This window comes from Somniosus microcephalus, chromosome 6, assembly GCF_052327205.1.
Source record: "Somniosus microcephalus isolate GS21.2 chromosome 6, FLI_Smic_1.0, whole genome shotgun sequence".
Taxonomy (NCBI): Eukaryota; Metazoa; Chordata; class Chondrichthyes; order Squaliformes; family Somniosidae; genus Somniosus; species Somniosus microcephalus.
The window spans coordinates 240,965,565-240,987,653 of record NC_140992.1 but is presented as its reverse complement, the minus strand read 5'-3'; the positions used below and the strand labels follow the sequence as shown (position 1 = coordinate 240,987,653).

Here is a 22,089-nt window from a genome sequence, read left to right as displayed (position 1 = left end):
ACTCTGCTTGGGCGGCAGCAGTCTGTCCTACGGGTGCTGGCAGCTGCAGTGGAGGAGTGACAGTGTTGGCTGCAGGAATGCTGCCAACCTGACAGAGCACAGGCACTCCCTGGTCGGCTGATACACTGGCACTCGCACGGGCCAGCACTGTAGCATGCGCAGCAATCTGCTGAAGCACAGACTGCTGGGCTGCTGCGGCGCGGAGAGGGCCCCGTCGATGCCTGGCCGATCCAGCGAGGGTGGCAGCAGTTAGTGCCCGTGTGGCCTTGGTCTGTGTCTGCATCACACCAGCCTCGGACCCTTCCCCCCTGCTCCCCTCCAGGGAAAACGTGTCCCCATCATGGCCATGGGCTGCCTCGGCTGAGGGTGTCACTGATGGGCCGGCTTCCTCTTCCTCCTCCTCGATTTCCGAATCGGACACAGTGGCAGCTTGAGGGCCCGCCTCCTCAACTGGCGATTCACCATCTGAAAGCAGGGAGGCACAAGAGTTGCTTTAGAGTGAGGACAGGGCGGCAGCGAGGAAGGCATGAGTGCTGCTATGCACTGCATTGGTTCGATAGTGGCAAAGGATGCTGGTGTGAGGCGCAAGTGGAAAGAGAGAGGTCAAAAAGGTGATGCCCTTACCATTGGGGCCCAGAAAAGGGTCGGCATCTCCACTGGCGACGGGGCCAATCAGCCGGCCTGCCATAATGCGCTCCACACGCTGCTCCAGGTCGCTGAGCTGTTTGAGGTCAGGACGGCCTCCCCCGGTCTGTCGCTGCTGCCTTCGGTTGTGAGCCAGCTTGCCCTGCAAGAGAAAGGACGGCCTCTAAGTACAGTGTCAAGCTCTGATCTTGCCTGCACTGCCTCCCATGGTGGAATAGCCCTGACGGTGTGACGCCCTCATCTTGCCTGAACTGCCTCCCATGGTGGAATAGCCATGACAGTGTGTAAAGTCCTGAATGTGCAAGTGCTTTTCATGACAGTCCCATAGCTGCTGGATGAGGGCTGGGCATTAGGGCTTTCAGGTCCCTTTGGCCATAAAGTGAGGTGCATATGCAGGGATGAGGAGGATAATGGAAAGGGTACTCACCCTGACAACCCGAGTGAGGTCGTTGAACCTTTTTCTGCATTGCACAGGAGTCCTGCCAACCATGCTGTTGGAGGTCACCCTGTTTGCCACCTCCCTCCAGGCTTTTCGATACTCGCTAGGCAGCGGCCTCCTGCCACTATCAGGGAAGAGGACAAGGCGCCTGCGCTCCACTGCGCCAACCAGTACCTTCGGGGCACCCTCGTTGAAGCGCTGCGCTCACTCCCTAGCCTTCTCCATAGTCGTGGGCGTTGACCTGTTGAAGCAGCTATGTTCAGGCCTTGATTCAGGGCTGCAGTGTGCAGGGCATGGCAGCCAAACAAATCCACCCTCCCCCTTTAAGAGCTGACCGGCGCCAGCGTGTCTGCCTTCAATCAGCAACTCACCGCACCTGCGCTGCGCCTGCCCTCGGTGGTAGCGCCCTGGCTCGCCGGCTTAGCGCCTTATGATAGTTGTGCATCGCCTGCTTTAGCGCAGCAGCAACCTCTTGGGGCGATGCAACTGAATATCGGCGAAGGTGGCGTTAAGTTGCGCCGGGCGCAAAATTTAGCGAACGCCCGGCTGTAGCGCCCCAAACATGGCTATACTGAATTTCTAGGCCTATGTTTTAGGAAAAACTTAACTGTGTGCTCAGACAGCACATGCACCACAACTAAAGCACTGTCCTGAGGCCTTGCTACCGTTTGCTATAAATCCATCTTGTTTTCTGTTTGCAATGGCCTGGATTTTGCAGTCAGCGGCAAACAAACTGTGCAGGCCGTTCATTGCATTTACACTTGCCCACAGACTTTCTGTGGGCTTTTGCACTTATACTTGCAGTTATTAGAGAGTCAAAACAGCGTGGTGCCCTCTACGGGGGACCTGGGACCTGTGTGAACATGGCAATCAATGGTGTGTCTCCTTAACCAACCAGATTGAAGAATCCTTACTGAGACACGCAGTGACTAAACCAGGAGGTTAGAATATTGAATTCAATGCCAAATCATGTACAGAAGAGGGAAAGAAAGATGGGATTAAAGGAGACAGAGATAAAACAGACCGAAAGAAAAAAAACTTTTTAAAAATCTCCTACAATAATCAAAAGCTGAACGAATGAGACTCCACGATTTTAAAAGTTAATTTTCAGTGCCAGAGAGGTTGTTTATCAGTAATTAAGACTTATTACGCCATTAAAAACTCAATTACACTTGAATGGACAAGCCCTGCCTTTTTTTGGCGAGTTTAATGGGTATCTAGTGGGTTAGTACTGCAACTGTCGGCGAGGTAGTGTTGTAGCGCCATGTCTGGAGGAGCAGGGTACCTCGGACAGCTACTTTCTGATTTCTGCGTTTAACTCTGCATGTGCAGCCGCCGGATGTTGCTGTCCTTTTTACTGCTTAATAACAGTGAGTGCTGAAAGCCTCACCGTTATTTTTACCACAAAATCTGTGCCAATCTATTTTAGTTTGGTTTTTAAAGGGAACAGCACTCTGGGAGGAAGCACACTCAACTTAAAGTACTTTGGTGGGGAGGGGAGAGAAGCAGACAAAGAACAATGTATAAAACATCTTTTGCAACATCTGCTCCCTGATGGCATCCATTTGTGCCTGTCCAAATCAGCCCACTGCTAAGATGCAATATTACATGTCTCACTTGGAAAAGAGCTCCTCAGATATCTTATCCAAGTCAGTCTCTGAATGCCAGGCACCACGAGCATTGATTAATATTTGTACGAATCCTGGATACTGATCCTTGTTCATTGCCATGGTAATTAGCCGGAGATGAAACGATCTGATATGTCAGCTAAGTAAGTGTTCTCTTCCCATAATTAGAGAGAGAGGCAACTGCATGTGTGGCTCAGTGTGTGTTTTATTTATCCAATTGTTACAGTTAATAACTTATTTTCTCTGCTGCACAGTACATCATTCTAAAACCATGCTCCACTCTTTCATACAATATCTATATCAGCACCAGTAAAATCTCTTGTCCAGTATCCACTCTTTTTAATGAAGTCAAGCACCCTCTTGACACTTGACAGAACTGCAGATGTCTTGTCTGGGACAAGTCTGTACTAATATATGCATTGTCCTCAAATTCAGTATCTGTACAAACAGAAACTAAGGTTAAATCTGCTGCGCTGTATATCTGTGTCCGTTTGGTTTTCTGATGATGGTTGTGGCTTTCTTTTTTCTGCATCAGCAAATTCAAGGTGCATTATCTCTCCAAGTAAGACTTTTGTATGTTTGCAGTCTGTTGAATGCAACACCTGTAATCTCTGCCCTGCACACACTGGTACTGAGCAGAATATGGGGGCTATGCACAGCACTTAGCACAGTGTTTGCACCTTCAGGAAAGGAGCGAGGAAAAGTTTTTTAAAAGATGTTTTCATGGCACCTAAAAACAAAGTGCACTGGTTTTGATTTGGAAATGCTGAGCTGTAACCTTTGACAAGGGAATTGAATATTTTAATTTAACCAAATAATTAATTTAAATGATTTAACTATGGTTCTAGGTCTATGGTGGTTTTTTAGAGTTGGGGAGTGTATTTGTAATTTTGTTAGCAATCAGATTTAAAGTGGGTATGTGCTGTGCAGCTATCAGTCGATGATGTAGTATCGGTATTGTACTGAACAGTACCACACATGGACACACACACGTGTGTGTACTATACTAGAGTATTGCAGGTGGACTGGCCTTGAAATAGTCTCTAATTCCTGCGACAATACATGTATGCTGATGCAATCAGCCCTTCAAAGTATTAAGGAATATTACATTGAAGATATGCCTTGCGATTTTGTTTCTAAATTAATCACCAGTTTCACCTCAGAAAAAGAAAGGTGCATTTATATAGCACCTTTCATGACCACCGGACGTCTCAAAGCGCTTTACAGCCAATGAAGTACTTTTGAAGTGTCGTCACTGTTGTAATGTAGGAAACGTGGCAGACAATTTGCGCACAGCAAGCTCCCACAAACAGCAATGTGATGATGACTAGATAATCTGTTTTTGTTATGTTGATTGAGGGATAAATATTGGCCAGGACACCGGGGATAACTTCCCTGCTTTTCCTTGAAATAGTGCCATGGGATCTTTTACATCCACCTGAGAGAGCAGACGGATTAATGTCTCATCTGAAAGACGGCACCTCTGACAGTGCAGCACTCCCTCAGCACTGCACTGAAGTGCCAGCCTAGATTTTGATGCTCAAGTCCCTGGAGTGGGACTTGAACCCACATTCTTCTGACTTGGAGGCCTGTTTAAAATCTGGACACATAGTCAAAAGTGTGTTAGAATTACGACACTCAGTTCGGCCCCACAGCAATCCAGTAGTGGGCTCTTGAAAATGTGAATTGAACTGACCAGCTAATATCAGAATCCCAAATCAAACACTGCAATGCGAGGTGCCATCTGTCTCCTGGCGGTGTCCTTAATTGTGTCAAGATATTCCCAAGCAAGTTTTAAAGGATGGTTAGGAGTCGGTTGGGATAGGAATATTAAATTAAAACAAAATATGATCTGGTCACAACACAGACAAGATTGAGCCGATCTTTACTTTGTCATTTGAATGGCTGAAAAACATCTGCCTCTAAAGCCTATTTTAGCCTATTTTGTTAAAAGTTCTTCCACCTCTGAAATCAACAAGGGGAGGAAATGATAAAATAGGTAGAAAAAATTCTATTGGGGGGGGAAAAAAGATTCAAATTAAAGTTAACGGAAATAGGAGAATTGGGGAAAGGAAGACGAGCATAGACAAGCAATATATACATATTTTAAGTTATTGTTTTTAATTAGAATTGTGTTTTTATAGTTTAGTGTAAATGTTCCAACAATAAAGCTGCTCCTGAAATTTGTGTGGCTTTATTAGTGTAGCATTGTGTTTGTTTCAGCATTACTGTGCTTGAGATTCTGTCCAGCCTACAGATAGTCATTTCCTTGGATCTGCTGGCAGTTTAAATGTTAAATATTGTGGGCATCTAAATGCTGTTGCCTGCATAATTTAATCCTATTGTCTCAGCAGAAAGGTTCCATTCAAACAGCCTTTAGTAATAGAAAAGCATACTATGAGAAGTAGTCTGGTAGCTTAATGTTTTTTACGTAGCGGTCACTAACTTGGGTTTCATAGCTGCATCCTGTTCACCTTACCTTGGCTTTTTTGAGGGAGTTTGTATCTGACAAATTGCTTTCTGGAGTACTGCACAGAAGCAAGATTAGAGGGAGGAGGTTTAAGTTAGCTAAATAATTGTTGTCATGTGCTTGTTATATGATGAATTTGTCATTAACAGTAAGTTTGGCGCTAGAATTCTAGTCCCTAATCTCACTTTTCAGTCATTTTGTTTCCATTTGACCAACCCATACAAGTGGCCCACATTGTGTCTGCTGCAGTACAATGGCTGGAGCCAACATAGAGCCTCAGAATCAACCGCCTTGTAACTATTTACCAAGATAGACCCAACTTCTTGGGCTAGTGGACTTCTGCTGCTAAGTACATGCTCGGCAGGATTGTGCAGGCTCTGCACGCTGGGGTGCTCCAGTTTCTTTCAAATCTCCATTGAGTGTGCACAGGCACGTAGGTTCAACACAAGATACAGCACATACTTGCATGTGTCTGCATGATGGCACTCTGAGATTTGAAGGAAATTGAAACCTGCCACTCTGCAGATAACATAACCTGGCTTGGAGGGAGCGAGGCAGTGTTAGTAATGCTCCTCACTCACACAGGTCAGGTAAGTGGAACACAGACGGTGGAGAAGCCTGCAGCCTACACTGACATGTCATCTCAGCTGGATGTACATGTGCGATAGCAAGCAACCTGTAATTTTAAACTTTTTATTAAATCCATATGTTCGTCATCTCCTGAGAAAAATCAAGGTCAGCGTGTTAGATGTGAGATTTTGAATCGCCCCATGAGATTTGAAAATTACATACAAATTGTAGATTAGAATCTTGTATATTACTCAAATTTCACGTTATTTTTCTTGTAATTACTCTGCTTTAACCAGTGCACTTCTGGATGAAATAAATGCTTCTGACTAATTGTTCTCAGGTCTCTGAAAGGTATCTTCGGCCTAAGCCTCAGAAGCCACGCAGTCTACATGAGCGAATTCTGGAAGAGATCAAGTCGTCGGAAAGAAAGCTTCGACCGGTGCAGACAGCTGGTAGAAACAAGAACAAAGGTGAGTTATACTTGTCACCTTAAAGGTTACAGGAGTAAGCCATTAAGCCCCTTGAGCCTGTTCCGCCATTTAGTTAGATCATGGCTGATCTGTACCTCAACTTCATTTACCTGACTTTGATCCATATTCCATGATACCCTTACCTAATAAAAATCTTTCGATCTCAGTCTTAGAAATTTCAATTGACCCAGCATCCACAGAATTTTGGGGAAGAGAATTCCACATTTCCACTACCCTTTGTGTGAAAAAGTGCATCCTGATTTCACTCCTGCCATTCTATTGCAAGATATGAGGATTGCTTTCAAAGCCCTCTCGATCATATGATTTCATGCCAAAGGAGGATTTATCAAAGAAAGCATGCTGAGGAGGTTAAATGACACCAGAGATGGAGTGTCCTTACCCACTATTATGCCATCGCAGCCACCTGGCAGTGATGGAAGGAAACAGCCTCTACAGGATTGGTTCAGCAGGGAGGCAGCTGCAGGGTTTGATACATCTGCTGCAAGGACACCTGCCATCAACTTCCACCGTAAAGATGACACCACCAGCGGCAGTCAAATTCCTCCCTCAACTTTTCCAATTCCACCTTCTTCTATGTTGGTTTAGGATTCATCAGCAGTATCGGCCATTTTCTTTCCCACAGATGTATTTTTTTTTAAATGGCTCATGTGTTGTTGAGCAGTCAGCACTTTTATCTCTTTCCCACTCAGTAGCAACAGGAAGTAAGGAAAGGTGAAGCCAGAGCCTTTCCCTGTCCGGGCTAGTACCATTCTATTCTTATGTTTTACACCTAAGCATGACACAGCTGCCCAATTTCACATCCTTGTTGCATTTCCCAAAGTGCAGGTGTGATTGATGACAGTCATGTGGCCATATGAGCAGCAGGTTCCTGCTCCTTTTCTGGCACCGTTACTTGTTCCACCTCAACTGTGCACTGTGATTCACCTGGTGCTACCTCCTCAAGCTCAGTATCTGCATCCTCAAGACTCTGTGTAGCTATACTGGTGCTGGCAAACATTGGTTACATATAGGATTACATAGAATATACGGCACAGAAACAAGCCATTCGGCCCAACCAGTCCATGCCGACAGTTATGCTCCACTCGAGCCTCCTCCCGTCTTTCCTCATCTAAATCTATCAGCATAACCCTCTATTTCCTTCTTCCTCATATGCTTGTCTAGCCTCCCCTTAAATGCATCTATACTATTTGCTTCAGCCACTCCCTGTGGTAGCGAGTTCCACATTCTCACCATTCTCTGGGTAAAGAGGTTTCTTCTGAATTCCCTATTTTATTTCTTGGTGCCTCTAGTTATGCTTTTCCTCACAAGTGGAAACATTCTATCAAAACCTTTCATAATTTTAAAGACCTCTATTAGGTCATCCCTCAGCCTTTTTTCAAGACAAAAGAGACCCAACCTGTTCATCCTTTCCTGATAGGGTATATCCTCGTATTTCTGGTATCATCCTTGTAAATCTTCTCTGCACCCTCTCCAGTGCCTCTATATCCTTTTTATAATATGGCGACCAGAATTGTACGCAGTACTCCAAGTGTGGTCTAACCAAGGTTCGATACGTGTTTAGCATAACTTCACTATTCAATTCTATCCCTCTAGAAACCCTAATGCTTGGTTTGCTTTTTTAATGACCTTACTAACCTGTATCGCTACTTTTAGTGATTTGTGTATTTGTACTCCCAGGTCCCTCTGCTCCTCTACCCCACCGAGACTCGCACCCTCCAAGTAATAAGTGACCTCCCTATTTTTTTTTAATGAAATGCAATATCTCACGTTTATCCGTGTTGAAATTCATTTGCCATTTATATACCCATTCTGCAAGTTTATTAAGGTCTTCATGTAATTTGTTGCAGTCCTCCGCAGTATTGACTATCTTCCCTCCCCCCCCCCCCCCCCCAAATTTGGTGTCATCCACAAATTTAGAAATTGTGTATTCCAAAGTCCAAATCATTAATATAAATTGTGAACAACAGTGGTCCCAGCACTGATCCTTGTGGAACATCACTACCCACCTTCTGCCACTGTGAATAGCTACCCTTTACCCCTACTCTCTGCTTTCTGTCTTGAAGCCAGCTAACTATCCATTCTGTTACTGTCCCCTGACTCCGCATTCTCTGACCTTATTCACTAGTCTATTATGTGGTACCTTTATCGAAGGCCTTTTGAAAATCTAGATCAATTACATCTACTGCATTACCCTTGTCTACTCTCTCTATTACCTCTTCAAAAAATTCAATGAGGTTGGTTAAGCAAGACTTTCCCTTTTGAAATCCATGCTGACTAATCATTATTCATTATTATATTTTTGGTTTCTAGATGTTTTTCTGTTTTCTTCTTTAGTAGGGATTCCATTATTTTTCTTACTGTTAAGCTGACTGGTCTATAGTTTTCTGGACTGTTCTATCTCCCTTCTTAAATATAAGTATTATGTTAGCTATCCCCCAGTCCTCTGGTACTACATCTTTTTCTAACGAATTATTAAATATGTGTAGTAATGCCTCTGCTATCTCTTCCCTAGATTCTTTTAAGATGCGCAGATGTAATCTGTCCAGACCATGGTTTTTTTCCTCTGAGTTTGATTAGTTTATTTAATATATCTCCCCTTTTTATTTTAAATGCAGTTATTTCATTACTAATCTCATCATCCAATGTCATGTCCACTTGTTCTATCGCCTTGGTAAATACTGAAGCAAAGTAATTATTTAATATTGCTGCCGTCTCTCTATCACTGCCTGTGGTGTTATCCTGTCCATCCCTTAGTGGCCCTATTCCCATCCCAACCTTCCTTTTTTTTATTTATGCACCTGTAAAATATTTTACTATTTTGTTTTATGTTCCTTGATAATTTAATTTCATAGTTCCTCTTTGCCTTCCTAATTGTTTTTTTTACTATTCTCCTTTATCATGCTCTCCCCTGCTGTCCATGTACTTAATGTATGCCTCCTTCCTTAAGTTGATGGCCTTGTAGAATAGCAGGGAGGCTTGGTTAAAGCTTCTGGGGTAAGTACAATCAGCTTGAGATGAATTCCCTATAGCAAGCCCCAGTTTGTGCCCATTCAATTATTTCTATCCCTAAGCAATGATGTAATGAGTAAAGTTTATGAATTAAATCAGGATTTGGGGGGATTCAATCAAACAGTCAAATCTTATTTTTTTCTGCCTGAGTTAGAATTTGCTTGTTTTTAAAATCTCTATTGTCCATGTGCAGCTGCAGTCAAGTCCACAACATATCACCACTACATATTCACGAAGGCCTGGTGTAAAGTGGCTTATCTCTACTTAATGTAATTGTCCTACTATTAAGTTAAATAGACCAAACCTGCTCCAGGTATAAAAGAAAATTCTAAATTGTAATTAATTCAGTGCATATTTAACATTATTTTCTCTAACGAGCAAAATAAATGATGTAAAATCAGTCCTACACTTAGCAATGCTTTGTGCTAGCTTAAAGTAGCTAATCATTGTTTATCTTCATGTTATAAATTCATTGCCTTTGTAGAAGTGACATTTGGATCACTGCCATGCCTTGTGCATGCCTGCTCTGATGAGCTAAAGTCTACTTCGTGCATTGATCTCTCAACTCCCGAATCCATGGGAAGTACACAGCGGCCTAGACCCAGGGTACTACTTAAAGCCCCGACGCTGGCTGAAATGGATGAAATGAGCATTTCAGAGGTAGGAATATTACTTAGTCTACTTAAACTGAATGAGAACTGAACTGTTTCTAATCAATGTGAAGACTGATGGAACTTTGAAGAAAGTTAAAGCCTGTATTATAATCAAGATACATTCCAGATAGCATAAACTGCAAGAGCAAAACTTGACTGCTATATGAATTTCCCCAGAACAGAGAGCATTCAGATTCATCAGCTGTTAAGTTACTGTGCAGTGTGTAGCTGAGCCATATAGACCAGGCAGGTTTTTCTTTTCATTATCAGGAAATGGATGTCTCTGGCAAGGCTGCCATTTCTTGCCCATCCATAGTTGCCCTAGTGACTTACTAGTCCACTTCAGAGGATAATTAAGAGTCAACCACGTTGCTGTGGGATTGGAGTCACGTATAGACCAGACCAGGTAAGGACATCCATCCCTAAAGGACATTAGTGAACCCGTTGGGTTTTTCCAACAATCCGGCAGCTTCATGGTCACTTTAACTGATGGTGGTTTTTAATTTTCAGAATTTTTTAAAACTAAATTCAAATTCTCAAACTGCCATGGTGGGATTTGAATTCATGTTCTCTGAATTACTAGTCCATGTCTCTGAATTACTAGCCCAGTAACATATCCACTAAACTACTGTACCCTAAAGGGCCTAGGGTGTATCCACAGGTTGTGCTGAGTTAGCTGATTTCACCGAGGGCTGCAATAGGACCTGACTACAGAGTTGTTACTTTTGTGTTGCAGTATGGCTGCACCATTAAATGTCCTCCGCTTTAATCTATCACCATTTTTTGTTCATTTTTGACTTGTTGGTTTGTAATGGATTTGCCAGGCACAGATGTAGGTGAACGTTTAATGAAGATTGCGATGTGAAACTTTGAGAGGTGTATGGTACTCTAGCAATACTAGTTACCATTACCTTTTTTTTTTGCACCATGTTACTGAGAAATCATCGGCCCGCAATTTGCGGCCAGCGGCGAAGCGAAGGCGTTCGCCCCCGGCCCCGAAGTACGCTTCACACAAGGATCTGTGTGGATGGGGGACACAGCGCAGCCTGCATCAGAGCTGTGAATGACAGACCGCAACTTTGGGATTTGGCGTATCCTGAAGTTACGTTCAGTTTCAAAGGCAGAATGACTGCGAATGCTGCCAGTTTGCTACCATCCAGACTGCAAATTCCGGGCTAAAATATATTAGGCATTGGGACTTTACTCCAAAAAATGGTGGGAATCTTCATTATTCTTAATAGGAATTGACCGTCAAGCATTTGGGCCTAATTCATAGGGACATGGTTAAATTGTACTAAATTGCATTAATTTAGAATTAAAACAGGTTGCTGTTCATTTATGGAACCCTATTGCATTTATTATCACGACCATTTATGAAAGTGCTTTGTGTTAAATAATAAGTCCCACTGACATATAATATTGTACATGCCAGGCTTTAGATATGTATTCTCTGTGTGTAACCTTCAAATGACAGCTTCATCCTACCCATGACTGTGAGCAAGCTAAAGGGTCACTGACTATTTTAGTAAGATTAAATGTACAAGAGAACAAAGCTACTGGTGTCAGAGATCAACAATAAATCCACCAGGATTTGGGACACCAGGATAATAACATTTGTGTGACTTTTGCTCATGCTAGACCAATTGTTTTCAGTATAACTTTTTATCAAATGGGGGTTAATGATCTCCATGTTGTTTAGAATAAGAAGCAGCTCCTGAACAGACTGGAGTGATGCACAAACTCAGAGGCATTAGTTGTGTTGCATTATTTATTTTAAAAGGAGGAAGAGTCACCCAATGGAGAGATGCGAAGGGTAACCAGCTCCCCTGTTCCTCTAAAACGCGATCGCTCGTTCTCCGAACATGATCTCATCCAGTTACAGAGCGAGTTAGCCCTGTCACAATCCGAATCTGCTTATCTCTCGTCAAAGGGCTCTGACGCGGGACTGTATTCAGGGGCCGAGACTGTAACTGGAGCTGTGTCTCTGTACAAAGGTGAGTTAATGTGATTTCTACTTCCTTTTCCCCCTCGAGACTGCTCACTCATTCCGCAACAATCCCTTCAACTGAGAGAACATCATATTCTGGGCTGCAGGCTTCTCCATGACTGCTGCTCTGTGAGTGCCTGATAAAGCTATTCCATTTTTGAGACCTTTCCCACCCCCATGGTTACTGTTTAACATTCAGTGTAGTGGCCTGGCTGATATATTATGGAATTCTTCTAACCAGGACTCAGAAGTTCCGGACAACCAGCCTGAGGACTCAAATTCATGACTTTCTGGTAGAGTGCTGAATGCTCAAATAGTTGAGTGAGAGGATTGAATAAATTTTAGCACCTCGGTACTCATTGGCAGTAGAATAGAACAAGTGTGGGACTGGGTTGTAAAAAATAAATGGACTTTACTTGTGAGCAAGTGAAGCGTTGCTTTTCTATTGAAACTTTTACATTGATATATAATTGTAATACCTGTAGAACCTATATTCTGTTCAATGGCTGTTCTTAAAAAGAACTATAGAAAGGTTTGTACAGGCACTCGAGCAACACAAACACTCAAAGTTCACAACACCAACAGACAGTTCTTTAACTTCAATATTCTAGTTTTGATTTCAACACCTGCATAGCCCTGAGAGAGTAACCGTCGCACCTGGTGAAGTGATTCATATTCGTGGGCAGTGCTGTTCTAGGGAAATGAAAAATGAAGTGACTGGGACTTGAGCTGGTCCTTTGTGGTGGATTTTCTTTCTCCTCTATAGGCATTCTGTCTTTAAACTTTTATTCATTTATTGTAAGTTCATGAAAATAAGCTAGAGTATGTCTGCACGAAACTGGGATTTGATGCAGTGAGTATCCTACTTTGGGTGGTTATATGTGTTATTTTTTATTTGCAGAGGTTGTCCTTTTCAAATTTCCTTCTAATTAATCAGTAAATTTATGTAAAGAAAGAAAGACTTGCATTTATGTAGCGCCTTTCACAACCTCGGGACGCCCCAAAGCACTTTACAGCCAACTAAATACTTTTGAAGTGTAGTCACTGTTGTAATGTAGCTGGATCTCTTTCAATCTGAATAATGGAACAACAGCTTGTGAATGATGTGAACTTTTATTTTTTTTAAACATTTGGCCACAAAATTGAGCTCAGAGGCCAGAACATCGTTTTTGTGTGGGTTCTATATATTTGTACCTAGTATTACGTGACAACTGAATAGGTCATTAAAAACCTCTGATGCACCTATTCAGTAGATTCTCTTTCCTCTGATTGCTCAGTTGGTTAAAGGGATGAGTAGCTGAGCCATACAGCTCAAGTATATTCTCCGCTTTCTCCTCCCTAATCCAAACCTCAGGACCCCTGGTTTAGGAAAGAAAAAATCGGCCAGGATTCCCACCCTTAATTGCTATCCATGCAAACTCTGCTTGTGTGTGGCCGTTGGATGAGGATATGATTGGACTTGGCGGTTAGTCCTTTGTGATTGAATTGCCTGCTGACTCTGGGCTTACACGTGAAGAATGACCACGTGCGAGAGGTACCAGAGGATAACCAAGGAACCATATCCCACAAATATGTCAACACCTTCAAAGGAGATGGGGAGAGGAGAAAATTGATTGGAAAAAAGGGAGGGGCTTTGATCTTGCTTTCTACTGTACTAAGTTCCTACAAACATGATCTTTATTTATGCTTTCAGTAGGACAGATTAAGGAGGTGTGGCCTGTGGATTCCCAGGCAGCTCAAAGCACTCGTTCTTATTCAGTACGGGGAGACAACCGCCATTCTACGAAGGGTATTCCAGAGACTGTGTTAAACTCTTCCAAACGCCAGTGGTTGGTGAGTACCTGTTCTCACTTCTAGGCAAGCTTTGTGTTGACTCATTTTCACATTTTAAAGGTGCGAAATGTTTGCCTTATTGTCACTCACTCTACAACTGTTTCACTGCAAGAACAATTGGTATATTTAAGATCTGTTGTCTGTACTGGTTGATTATTAATGGTGGTGTTTGATTTGTAGAGATAATGAGGGTTAATTTTAACTTTTGGTGATGGTGTAAACGGGGCAATATTGGATCAGCCGCCAGTTATGCACTTCTACCGATTTTTCATTTCTATTGAAGTCAACTATTGGCATCTTGAAGCAGTGTTACAGATGCCTGGACAGATCAGGGGGCATCTTGCAATACCGATCTGCTGGGGTCTTTCAAGATCACTGTCTTCTGTGTGCTCCATAGCTTTGCCATTTTAAGAGACCTAACCAGAGAGGAGGTCCATCCACAAACAAGGCCAGATCAGGGCCCAGAGGATGTTGTTGCTAAAAAACCTTTGCAGCCTGCAAGAGTAGTAAACTAGGCTGTCATAGAGAAGACATTCGTCCAAGTGCTTGACCCATCCATTTAGCTAACAATCAACAATCATGTGAATTATGCAGCAGCTTAATACACCTTCACCAATATTATCCTCAGCATTATTCGACAATGTCTATTTGTTTGAAGATTTCTGTGGTTTATTTTTAAGTTTTGCCAGCCTAACTCCATATTGAACTTGCCAAATGCGACATCACTACCTCGGAGTATGGCAAGTGTGTATTGAAAGCACACAGCTGTCTTGTGTGATTTGAGGTTCTGTCCGAATAAAACCATTCTTTTATCTCATTTTAGAAATAACTTAAATAAACCCATAAAATGAGTGAACCAGAAGCAGCACGGGATTCAGTGATTCATTTAAAAAGTAAACTTTTGGGTGACGTGGCCCCACTAGCTTTCAGACCCTTCGGCCTTGGGTTGTGCATCCAATATGGCTCAGTGGTTTCTGTAAACCATGGTGTATCCTCCTATTTATAAATTCTGGACAGGTTAGAGGATGTTTCCCCTGGCTGGGGAGTCTAGAACCAGGGATCACAGTCTCAGAATAAGGGGTCAGCCATTTAGTACTGAGATGAGGAGAAATTTCTTCACTGAGGGTGGTGAATCTTTGGGATTCTCTACCCCAGAGGGCTGTGGAGGCTCAGTCGTTGAGTATATTCAAGACAGAGATCAATAGATTTTTGAATATTAAGGGAATCAAGGAATATGGGGATAGTGCGGGAAGGTGGAGTTGAGGTAGAAGATCAGCCATGGTCTTATTGAATGGCGGAGCAGGCTCGAGGGGCCGAATGGCCTACTCCTGCTCCTATTTCTTATGTTAGTGCGGGGAGACTGAGTATGGAATATTTTTCACTGCAGGAGGAATTCAGGCACCCAGTGGAGAGCCTGGCACTGACTGTGGAGGAGGTTATCAATGTTCGGAAAGTCTTAGTGAAAGCTGAAATGGAAAAGTTTCTGCAAAGCAAAGAGCTCTACAACAACTTGAAAAAGGGAAAGGTATGTGTCTTGTGCGCTGTTCACACTTCTGTTATGATGTTATTCAGTCCCCACTGGCTCTTTTTTTTTCTCTCTCCCTTTTGCCAAACCATTCTCCCAAACCATTCATTCGTCACCACGTCATTTCGAGTGGTTTAGGAGCAGGAGGCCTTCTCTGCAGCTTCGCACATCAATTTTGTGTCTTGTCTTAGCCAACCAGTGATGCACATCTCCATCACAAGTGAGCCAGGTAGCATGCCAGCGTTTCCTGAGGCTGTAAGTACTAGTTAGAAACTCAGCTAACATGTACACTAGAGCAGCATCCATTGCTGAAATTGAAACTGCAAATGAGGAGAGGGAATCTTAAACTGACTTCAGAGCCTCTGTTCTTTGCAGTCTCCAGCCTGAACAGTAATCTTGTGCTAAACAACTGCTCTGTAATTACCAGCAGACTGGGCTAATACTCCTGCTCAGCCACATCAGGAAGTATATCCATTAGAAATGGTGAGTATTATATTAATTTGGATATGAATTTGAAGCTTTTATTCTCATTGTGCTGCCTAGATTTCTATGTTCTCAGCTTGTTTAACTTTCAAAACATGGCTCCGATTGGCATGTCCAAACAAACAAGGTGCAAAATGCCATTGTTTACCATGTGGATGCTTCCAGTCTGGATCTGGTGATGACATCACCTATAAACATCTGGGGATATATTTTGCTCTCTGTATAAAATTATTTTGCTGGGAAAATTTATTATAATTTAATACTGTAATAGAATAGAATTTATCTTTACATAGAACGGAAAATATGCCCCCCGCTCTTAACATTTTTCAGAGTGGTCACTTAGTATGAGTTTATTTGTAGCTGGGATTATGAAAAAATTAAGTAATAAATACTTTACACCAAAATGCTATGTTTTCCTTTTTCTTCCCCTTGCCCCCTCCAGCCTCCCCTGCAGTCGCAGTCCTAGTTTATCTGCTCCATGCTTTAGGGTCACAAATGAAAATGGTGAACAATGCTGAAACAAAGTCCTGTTTCATATGTTACATTTTATAGATACATTATGTAAAATGGAATTTTATGTTAAATCCTTTTGATTTTAGGGGTTCTGACATCTTACCTTTGACCTTTGCCTTTCAGGTGTGCTGCTGTTGTAAAGTGAAGTTCCCCTTGTTCTCATGGCCTTCAACATGTCTATTTTGTAAAAGGTAACTTGACTAACAAAAACAGTTCTCCTCTAACTTTTTTTAACTTCAAATGTACTGGTTAATATTTCCATCAAAATGTCTGAATGTGGTCCAGTTAATCCACCAGTTCATTCAGGCAAAGGCTATCTTGGAAAGAAGGGAGTGAAGAGTAAAGTAAAGCTCTAAGGGAAAAGACAGACTCAAATTCCCCTCCTTCATATATGGAAACATGCTGAGCAGTGTATTTTATGGAAAACCTTTTATCGGTTAGACAAAACAAGAGCACAATCTCACCCCAGGAAGATTTTTGATTACATTGATTTCAGCGAAACATCTCAAAAACATTCTATGCCATAACTGCAAGATATACATGCTTTGTTTAAAAATTTTACTGGTTTTAACCATCTTTAGCACCTTGGGATGTTTCTCTGTTAAAGGTGCTACATAAATGTTAATTGTTCTTATGAGATTTGGTTACAGTTTACCTAATAGATGAAGATATTACATTAATATGTATTTGTGGATTGAATTATTTTTAAATACAGTCAAAAGAATCTAATGATAGAACTTAACAAATGTTTGTCAAATAACTGCAATGTAAAGATGTCTTCTTTCAGTTTCAACTCTAGGCACTTTGAGTATGTTGGCCTCAGATTATAGCAAACTTGACAAGATTATTAAAAAAATTACATGAAAAATAGCCCAAAGATCGCTGCAATCATTTCATAAATATTGTTAGTTTAGATCATTTACTTTTTAGTACTGTAACAAACTTTCCTGTAATTTAAAAGCACATCTATTTTCTTTCTCTTCAGATCAGTCTGTAGTTCTTGCAGTTTAAAGGTAAGAGTTGGTGCAAAAGTTACTTGATAAAGAATTCCATTAACACTTTACCATAGAAATCTGATCCATGAAATCTTGATCCACATATTGTCCAATGAATTCCTTCTGGTTCAACAATGTGTGGCACTTTGTAGATTGGATTTAGACACTGCAACATCTAATATAAAATAAAAAGACCCAAAACTAATGGGGGGAAAAAAGAATAAACAATGTACCCCCAAAACAGGAGCAGCATGTCTCCTGACCCAAGTAACACAGGGTAAGGATCACCACTTGTGCAGATCCCAGGACAGTAAATGTTTGTTCATAGAAAGTATAGCAACTGCCATTTCCCTGAACAATAGACGTGATCAAGCAGTAAGTGTTATTGTCCCGGAATTTGCAGTTGTCATGGCGACGAGACTTGTCGGTGCTCTCGCTGTCATTACTGTGTAAAACTGACGGCAACTTCTGGCATCCACACACGCGCAGTTAAACATGGAAATCACGAAGTTGCTGTCAATGATACCCTGCTCCTCCACCGGGTGCACTGTTGCAGTCTTCGCAGATGCAATCAACACAGAATCAGTGATTTGACATGAACTTCAACTTTTTACGCACTATTCCCGCTATTAAAAACCATTGAAAATGTTAAACCTTGTTGATTGAGGTGTAACTTGAGTTTTTAATGGTATACTAAGTCATAATTACTGCTGAACAACCTCTCTGGCCCTGAAAGACTATTATATTGTGGAGTGTGGCGGAACCACCAGAGGATGACGGATAATTGTATATAATTCCTTTTACAGCAATGTAGTACAGCTGGGGGCTGCACCTTTAATGTATCTGTTAACTATACTAGGGCTTCTTTCCTGTACTCCGCGTGATGACGTCATGCCGTCCATCACGTGATCTCTCAACGGCGGGAAGAACGTGATGACGTGATGACGTCAGAGCTCAGAACCTGCTAGCAGTTGAGCTCGGAACCTGCTAGCAGTTGAGCTCGGAACCTGCTAGCAGTTTCCAGAGAGGCTTTCAAGCAGACCAGACCTATTTGCATTGTATCCTACTGTTTCCTGTACAGCTTTGTTTGTTCATTAAATTTTATTGTTTTTGATTTTCTGAGTCGATCTCAATTCTTCGGCTAGGAACCCCAGTTCCTACATTGGTGACCCCGATTTCTTCGAACAATTTTCATTGAAGTTACATCATGGACATGAACGCCGTCACCCTCAAACTGCCACAATTTTGGGAGCAACAACCGGCCGCGTGGTTTTTCCAGGCGGAAGCCCAATTTGCAATCCGGGGAGTAGCAGGGGATTCGACCCGTTATTATTACGTGGTCTCCACCCTCGACAGCGCCACAGCCTCGCGGGTCGTCAGCCTCCTCGAGAGTCCACCGAACGATGGCAAGTACGAAGCTTTAAAAGCACGCTTACTGCAGATTTTCGGTCTGTCCAAGTCGGAGCGCGCTCGCAGACTTATCTCCATGCCCGGCCTCGGGGACTCAAAACCCTCAGAGCTCATGAGCCAAATGCTCACGCTTTTGGACTCGGAATCGCAATGTTTTCTGTTCCGCGAGCTGTTTCTCTGTCAACTACCAGAGCCAGTACAGACAGCCTTGGCCAATTCCGCGATCACGGATTGTGCTGAACTCGCTGCGGAAGCGGATAATATATTCACCGTCTCACAACAATCTTGTACAGCCACGAGGCTCCAAAACTATGCTGAACTCGCCGCAGAGGCGGATAAAATATGCTCCTGCACACAGCCATGTTGTGCAACCACGAGGCGCCCATCCCCCACAAGAGCGAATCCGACTCCTCCTGCAGGCTGGTGTGCATACCATGCTCGTTTCGGCGTGAAGGCCAGAAATTGCCGTCCGCCCTGCAGTTTCTCCCCCCCCCCAAAAAAATACCTCAAACCAGCGGTTTCTGAGAAGATCAATAATGCCTAAGGGACGCGCCGGAGTTGCGATGGCCGTCGGGTCCGCAGGGAAACTCCTATACATTACAGACTCCCTGTCAGGGCGACGTTTTCTCTGTGATACTGGCTCCCAGTGCAGTATCCTACCAGCGTCGAAGCTAGATCTTCAATTCGGCGGTCAAGGTCCCCCCCTCGAGGCAGCCAATGGTGCAGCCATTCGCATGTTCAGAAAGCGTAGGGTCCAGTTGAGTTTTGGCGGCCAATGTTTTGTTTGGGAGTTCATCACGGCGAAAGTCTCACAGGCCATCCTGGGGGCAGATTTCTTCTGCGCAAACGGGTTTCTCGTCGACGTCTGACACTGCCGGCTAATCAGTGCCTCCACTTTTCACTCGGTCCCCTGCCACCGAAGCACCGCGATGTCTTGGTCAGTTGCCTGTGCAGTCCCATTTCCAAATGAGTTCTCTCGTCTTCTCAGTGAGTTCCCTGAGCTCACCAGGCCCACATTTTCTTCTTCAGTCGCAAGGCACGGTGTGGCGCACCACATTACCACGACAGGATCCCCCGTTTATGCGAGAGCTCAAAGGCTGGAACCCGGTAAACTCGCGGCCGCCAAGGCGGAGTTCCATACAATGGAACGCCTGGGTATTATTCAACGTTCGAATAGTCCTTGGTCCTCGCCATTACACATTGTTTCTAAGCCGGGTGGCGGATGGCGACCATGCGGCGACTACAGACGCCTGAATGAGGCTACCACACTGGATCGGTACCCAATTCCTCACATTCAGGATTTTTCGGCCCATCTGGCAGGGAATTCCATCTTTTCCAAAGTAAGCCTCGGACGAGGCCTACTTTGGAAATCATCAAGTGCCCGTGTATCCTCAGGACATCCCCAAAACTGCCGTCATCACACCTTTCGGGCTCTTTGAGTTCCTTCGTATGCCGTTTGGGCTGAAGAATGCAGCACAAGCCTTCCAACGTCTCATGGATTTCGTGTTGCGCGATCTGCTGTTCATCTTCGTCTACCTAGACGCCATCCTTATTTCAATTTCAATTCAATTTCAATTCAATTTTATTTGTCATATATGCAGCAGACATGTGTACTGCACAATGAAATGTTGATTTTTACGAGTCCTCCCAACATTGGAATAAATATGGCATAACAATGATAAAAATACTAATAGAAATACTAATAGAAAGACAGTAATAATAAATAAAACAACAGTAATAAATAATAATAAATTAATCGTTCATGAGTCTTATGGCTCATGGGGTAGAAGCTGTTCCGAAACCTGTTAGTATGAGACCGTATGCTTCAGTATCTCTTACCGGACGGGAGCAGGGCGAAGAGGTTGTGGCTGGGGTGACTCGCGTCTTTAATGATTCTCAGGGCCTTCCCCCCGGCACCTCTCGGGGTAGATATCCTGCACAGCAGGTAGTTTAATTCCTATAGTGTGTTGTGCAGCTTTCACTACCATCTGTAGAGCCTTGCGGTCTGTGGCGGTGCAGTTGCCATACCAGGTAGTGATGCAGCCGGACAGGATACTCTCGATGGTGCACCGGTAGAAGTTGGTGAGAATCTGGGGGGCCATTCCAAATTTCTTCAGTCTCCTGAGGAAGAACAGGCGTTGGCATGCCTTCTTGGTTACAACGTCGATGTGATGGGACCACGTTAAGTCCTCCGTAATGAATACACCCAGGAATTTGAAGCTGCTGACCCTCTCCACCTCAGCCCCTTCGATGTAGATTGGGGTGTGTCCCTCCCCCTGCCGCTTCCTGTAATCCACGATCATCTCCTTTGTTTTGCTGATGTTGAGGGAGAGGTTGTTGTACTTGCACCATTCTCCTAGGGCTCTTACCTCCTCCCTGTAGCCTGTCTCGTCGCCATCTGTGATCAGGCCTACGACGGTAGTGTCATCAGCAAACTTGATGATGGAGTTGAAGTTGTGCGTGGCCACGCAGTCGTGAGTAAACAGGGAGTACAGAAGGGGGCTGAGCACACAACCCTGGGGAGCTCCCATGTTCAGGATCAGTGTGGAGGAGGTGTTGCTGCCTATTTTCACTACCTGGGGTCTTCCCGTCAGGAAGTCCAGGATCCAGTTGCATGGGGAAGTGTTAAGTCCTAGCTCACTGAGCTTGTTGACAAGCTTGGAGGGGATAATGGTATTGAATGCTGAACTATAATCAATGAACAACATTCTCACATAGGTGTTCCTCTTATCCAGGTGTGATAAGGCAGTGTGCAGTAACAGCACGAAAGAACACATTACGCACTTACGTACCCTTTTTTCTCGTCTCAGCCAACATGGCCTTATTATCAACCTGGCCAAGTGCCAGTTTGGGTTGCACAGCATTGATTTCCTGGGACACAGAATCACCTCAGAAGGCGCCGTCCCACTGGCCACAAAGGTGGAAGCAGTCACCTCGTTCCCTCTTCCTCAGACCGTCAGGGCCCTCCAGAAATTTCTGGGAATGGTCAATTTTTATCATCAGTTCGTCCCCAAGGCGGCATTGTTGATGCAACCTTTGTACGAGGCCCTCAGAGGTAAATCGGGCAAAGACACGATCGATTGGACACCCCAGATGGACCAGGCTTTCCTCGACACTAAGAACGCTTTGGCTGCTGCGACCATGTTGGCACATCCCCTTCCGGGTGCAACCATTGCCCTTACCACCGACGCATCTGATTATGCCATCGGGGCAGTACAGGAGCAGTGGGTTGACGGCACATGGCAACCACTGGCTTTCTTCAGCCGCCAATTGCGGAAGAACGAATGCAAGTATAGTACTTTTGATAGGGAGTTGTTGGCATTGTTTCTGGCCATCTGCCATTTTTGCTTCCTACTGGAAGGACGCCCATTCACGGCTTTTGTAGACCACAAGCCACTTACTTTTGCAATGGCCAAGACAGCGGAACCATGGTCGGCA

The 22,089-nt window shown here is 43.7% G+C and overlaps 1 protein-coding gene across 2 annotated transcripts in view; it reads left to right on the top strand.

Moving 5' to 3' along the window:
• The window catches only part of spire2 (spire-type actin nucleation factor 2), a 99,702-nt gene that overhangs the window by 68,976 nt on the left and 8,637 nt on the right, over window positions 1-22,089 (top strand). The window contains exons 7-13 of one of the 2 annotated variants that reach the window (XM_085991623.1): window positions 6,093-6,222; window positions 9,737-9,912; window positions 11,686-11,899; window positions 13,589-13,725; window positions 15,113-15,250; window positions 16,370-16,437; window positions 17,232-17,259. In XM_085991623.1, coding sequence (XP_085847749.1) covers window positions 6,093-6,222; window positions 9,737-9,912; window positions 11,686-11,899; window positions 13,589-13,725; window positions 15,113-15,250; window positions 16,370-16,437; window positions 17,232-17,259 — 891 coding nt within the window. Of the gene's footprint in view, window positions 1-6,092; window positions 6,223-9,736; window positions 9,913-11,685; window positions 11,900-13,585; window positions 13,726-15,112; window positions 15,251-16,369; window positions 16,438-17,231; window positions 17,260-22,089 lie in introns of both variants that reach the window. The other variant, XM_085991621.1, reaches the window with a different exon arrangement.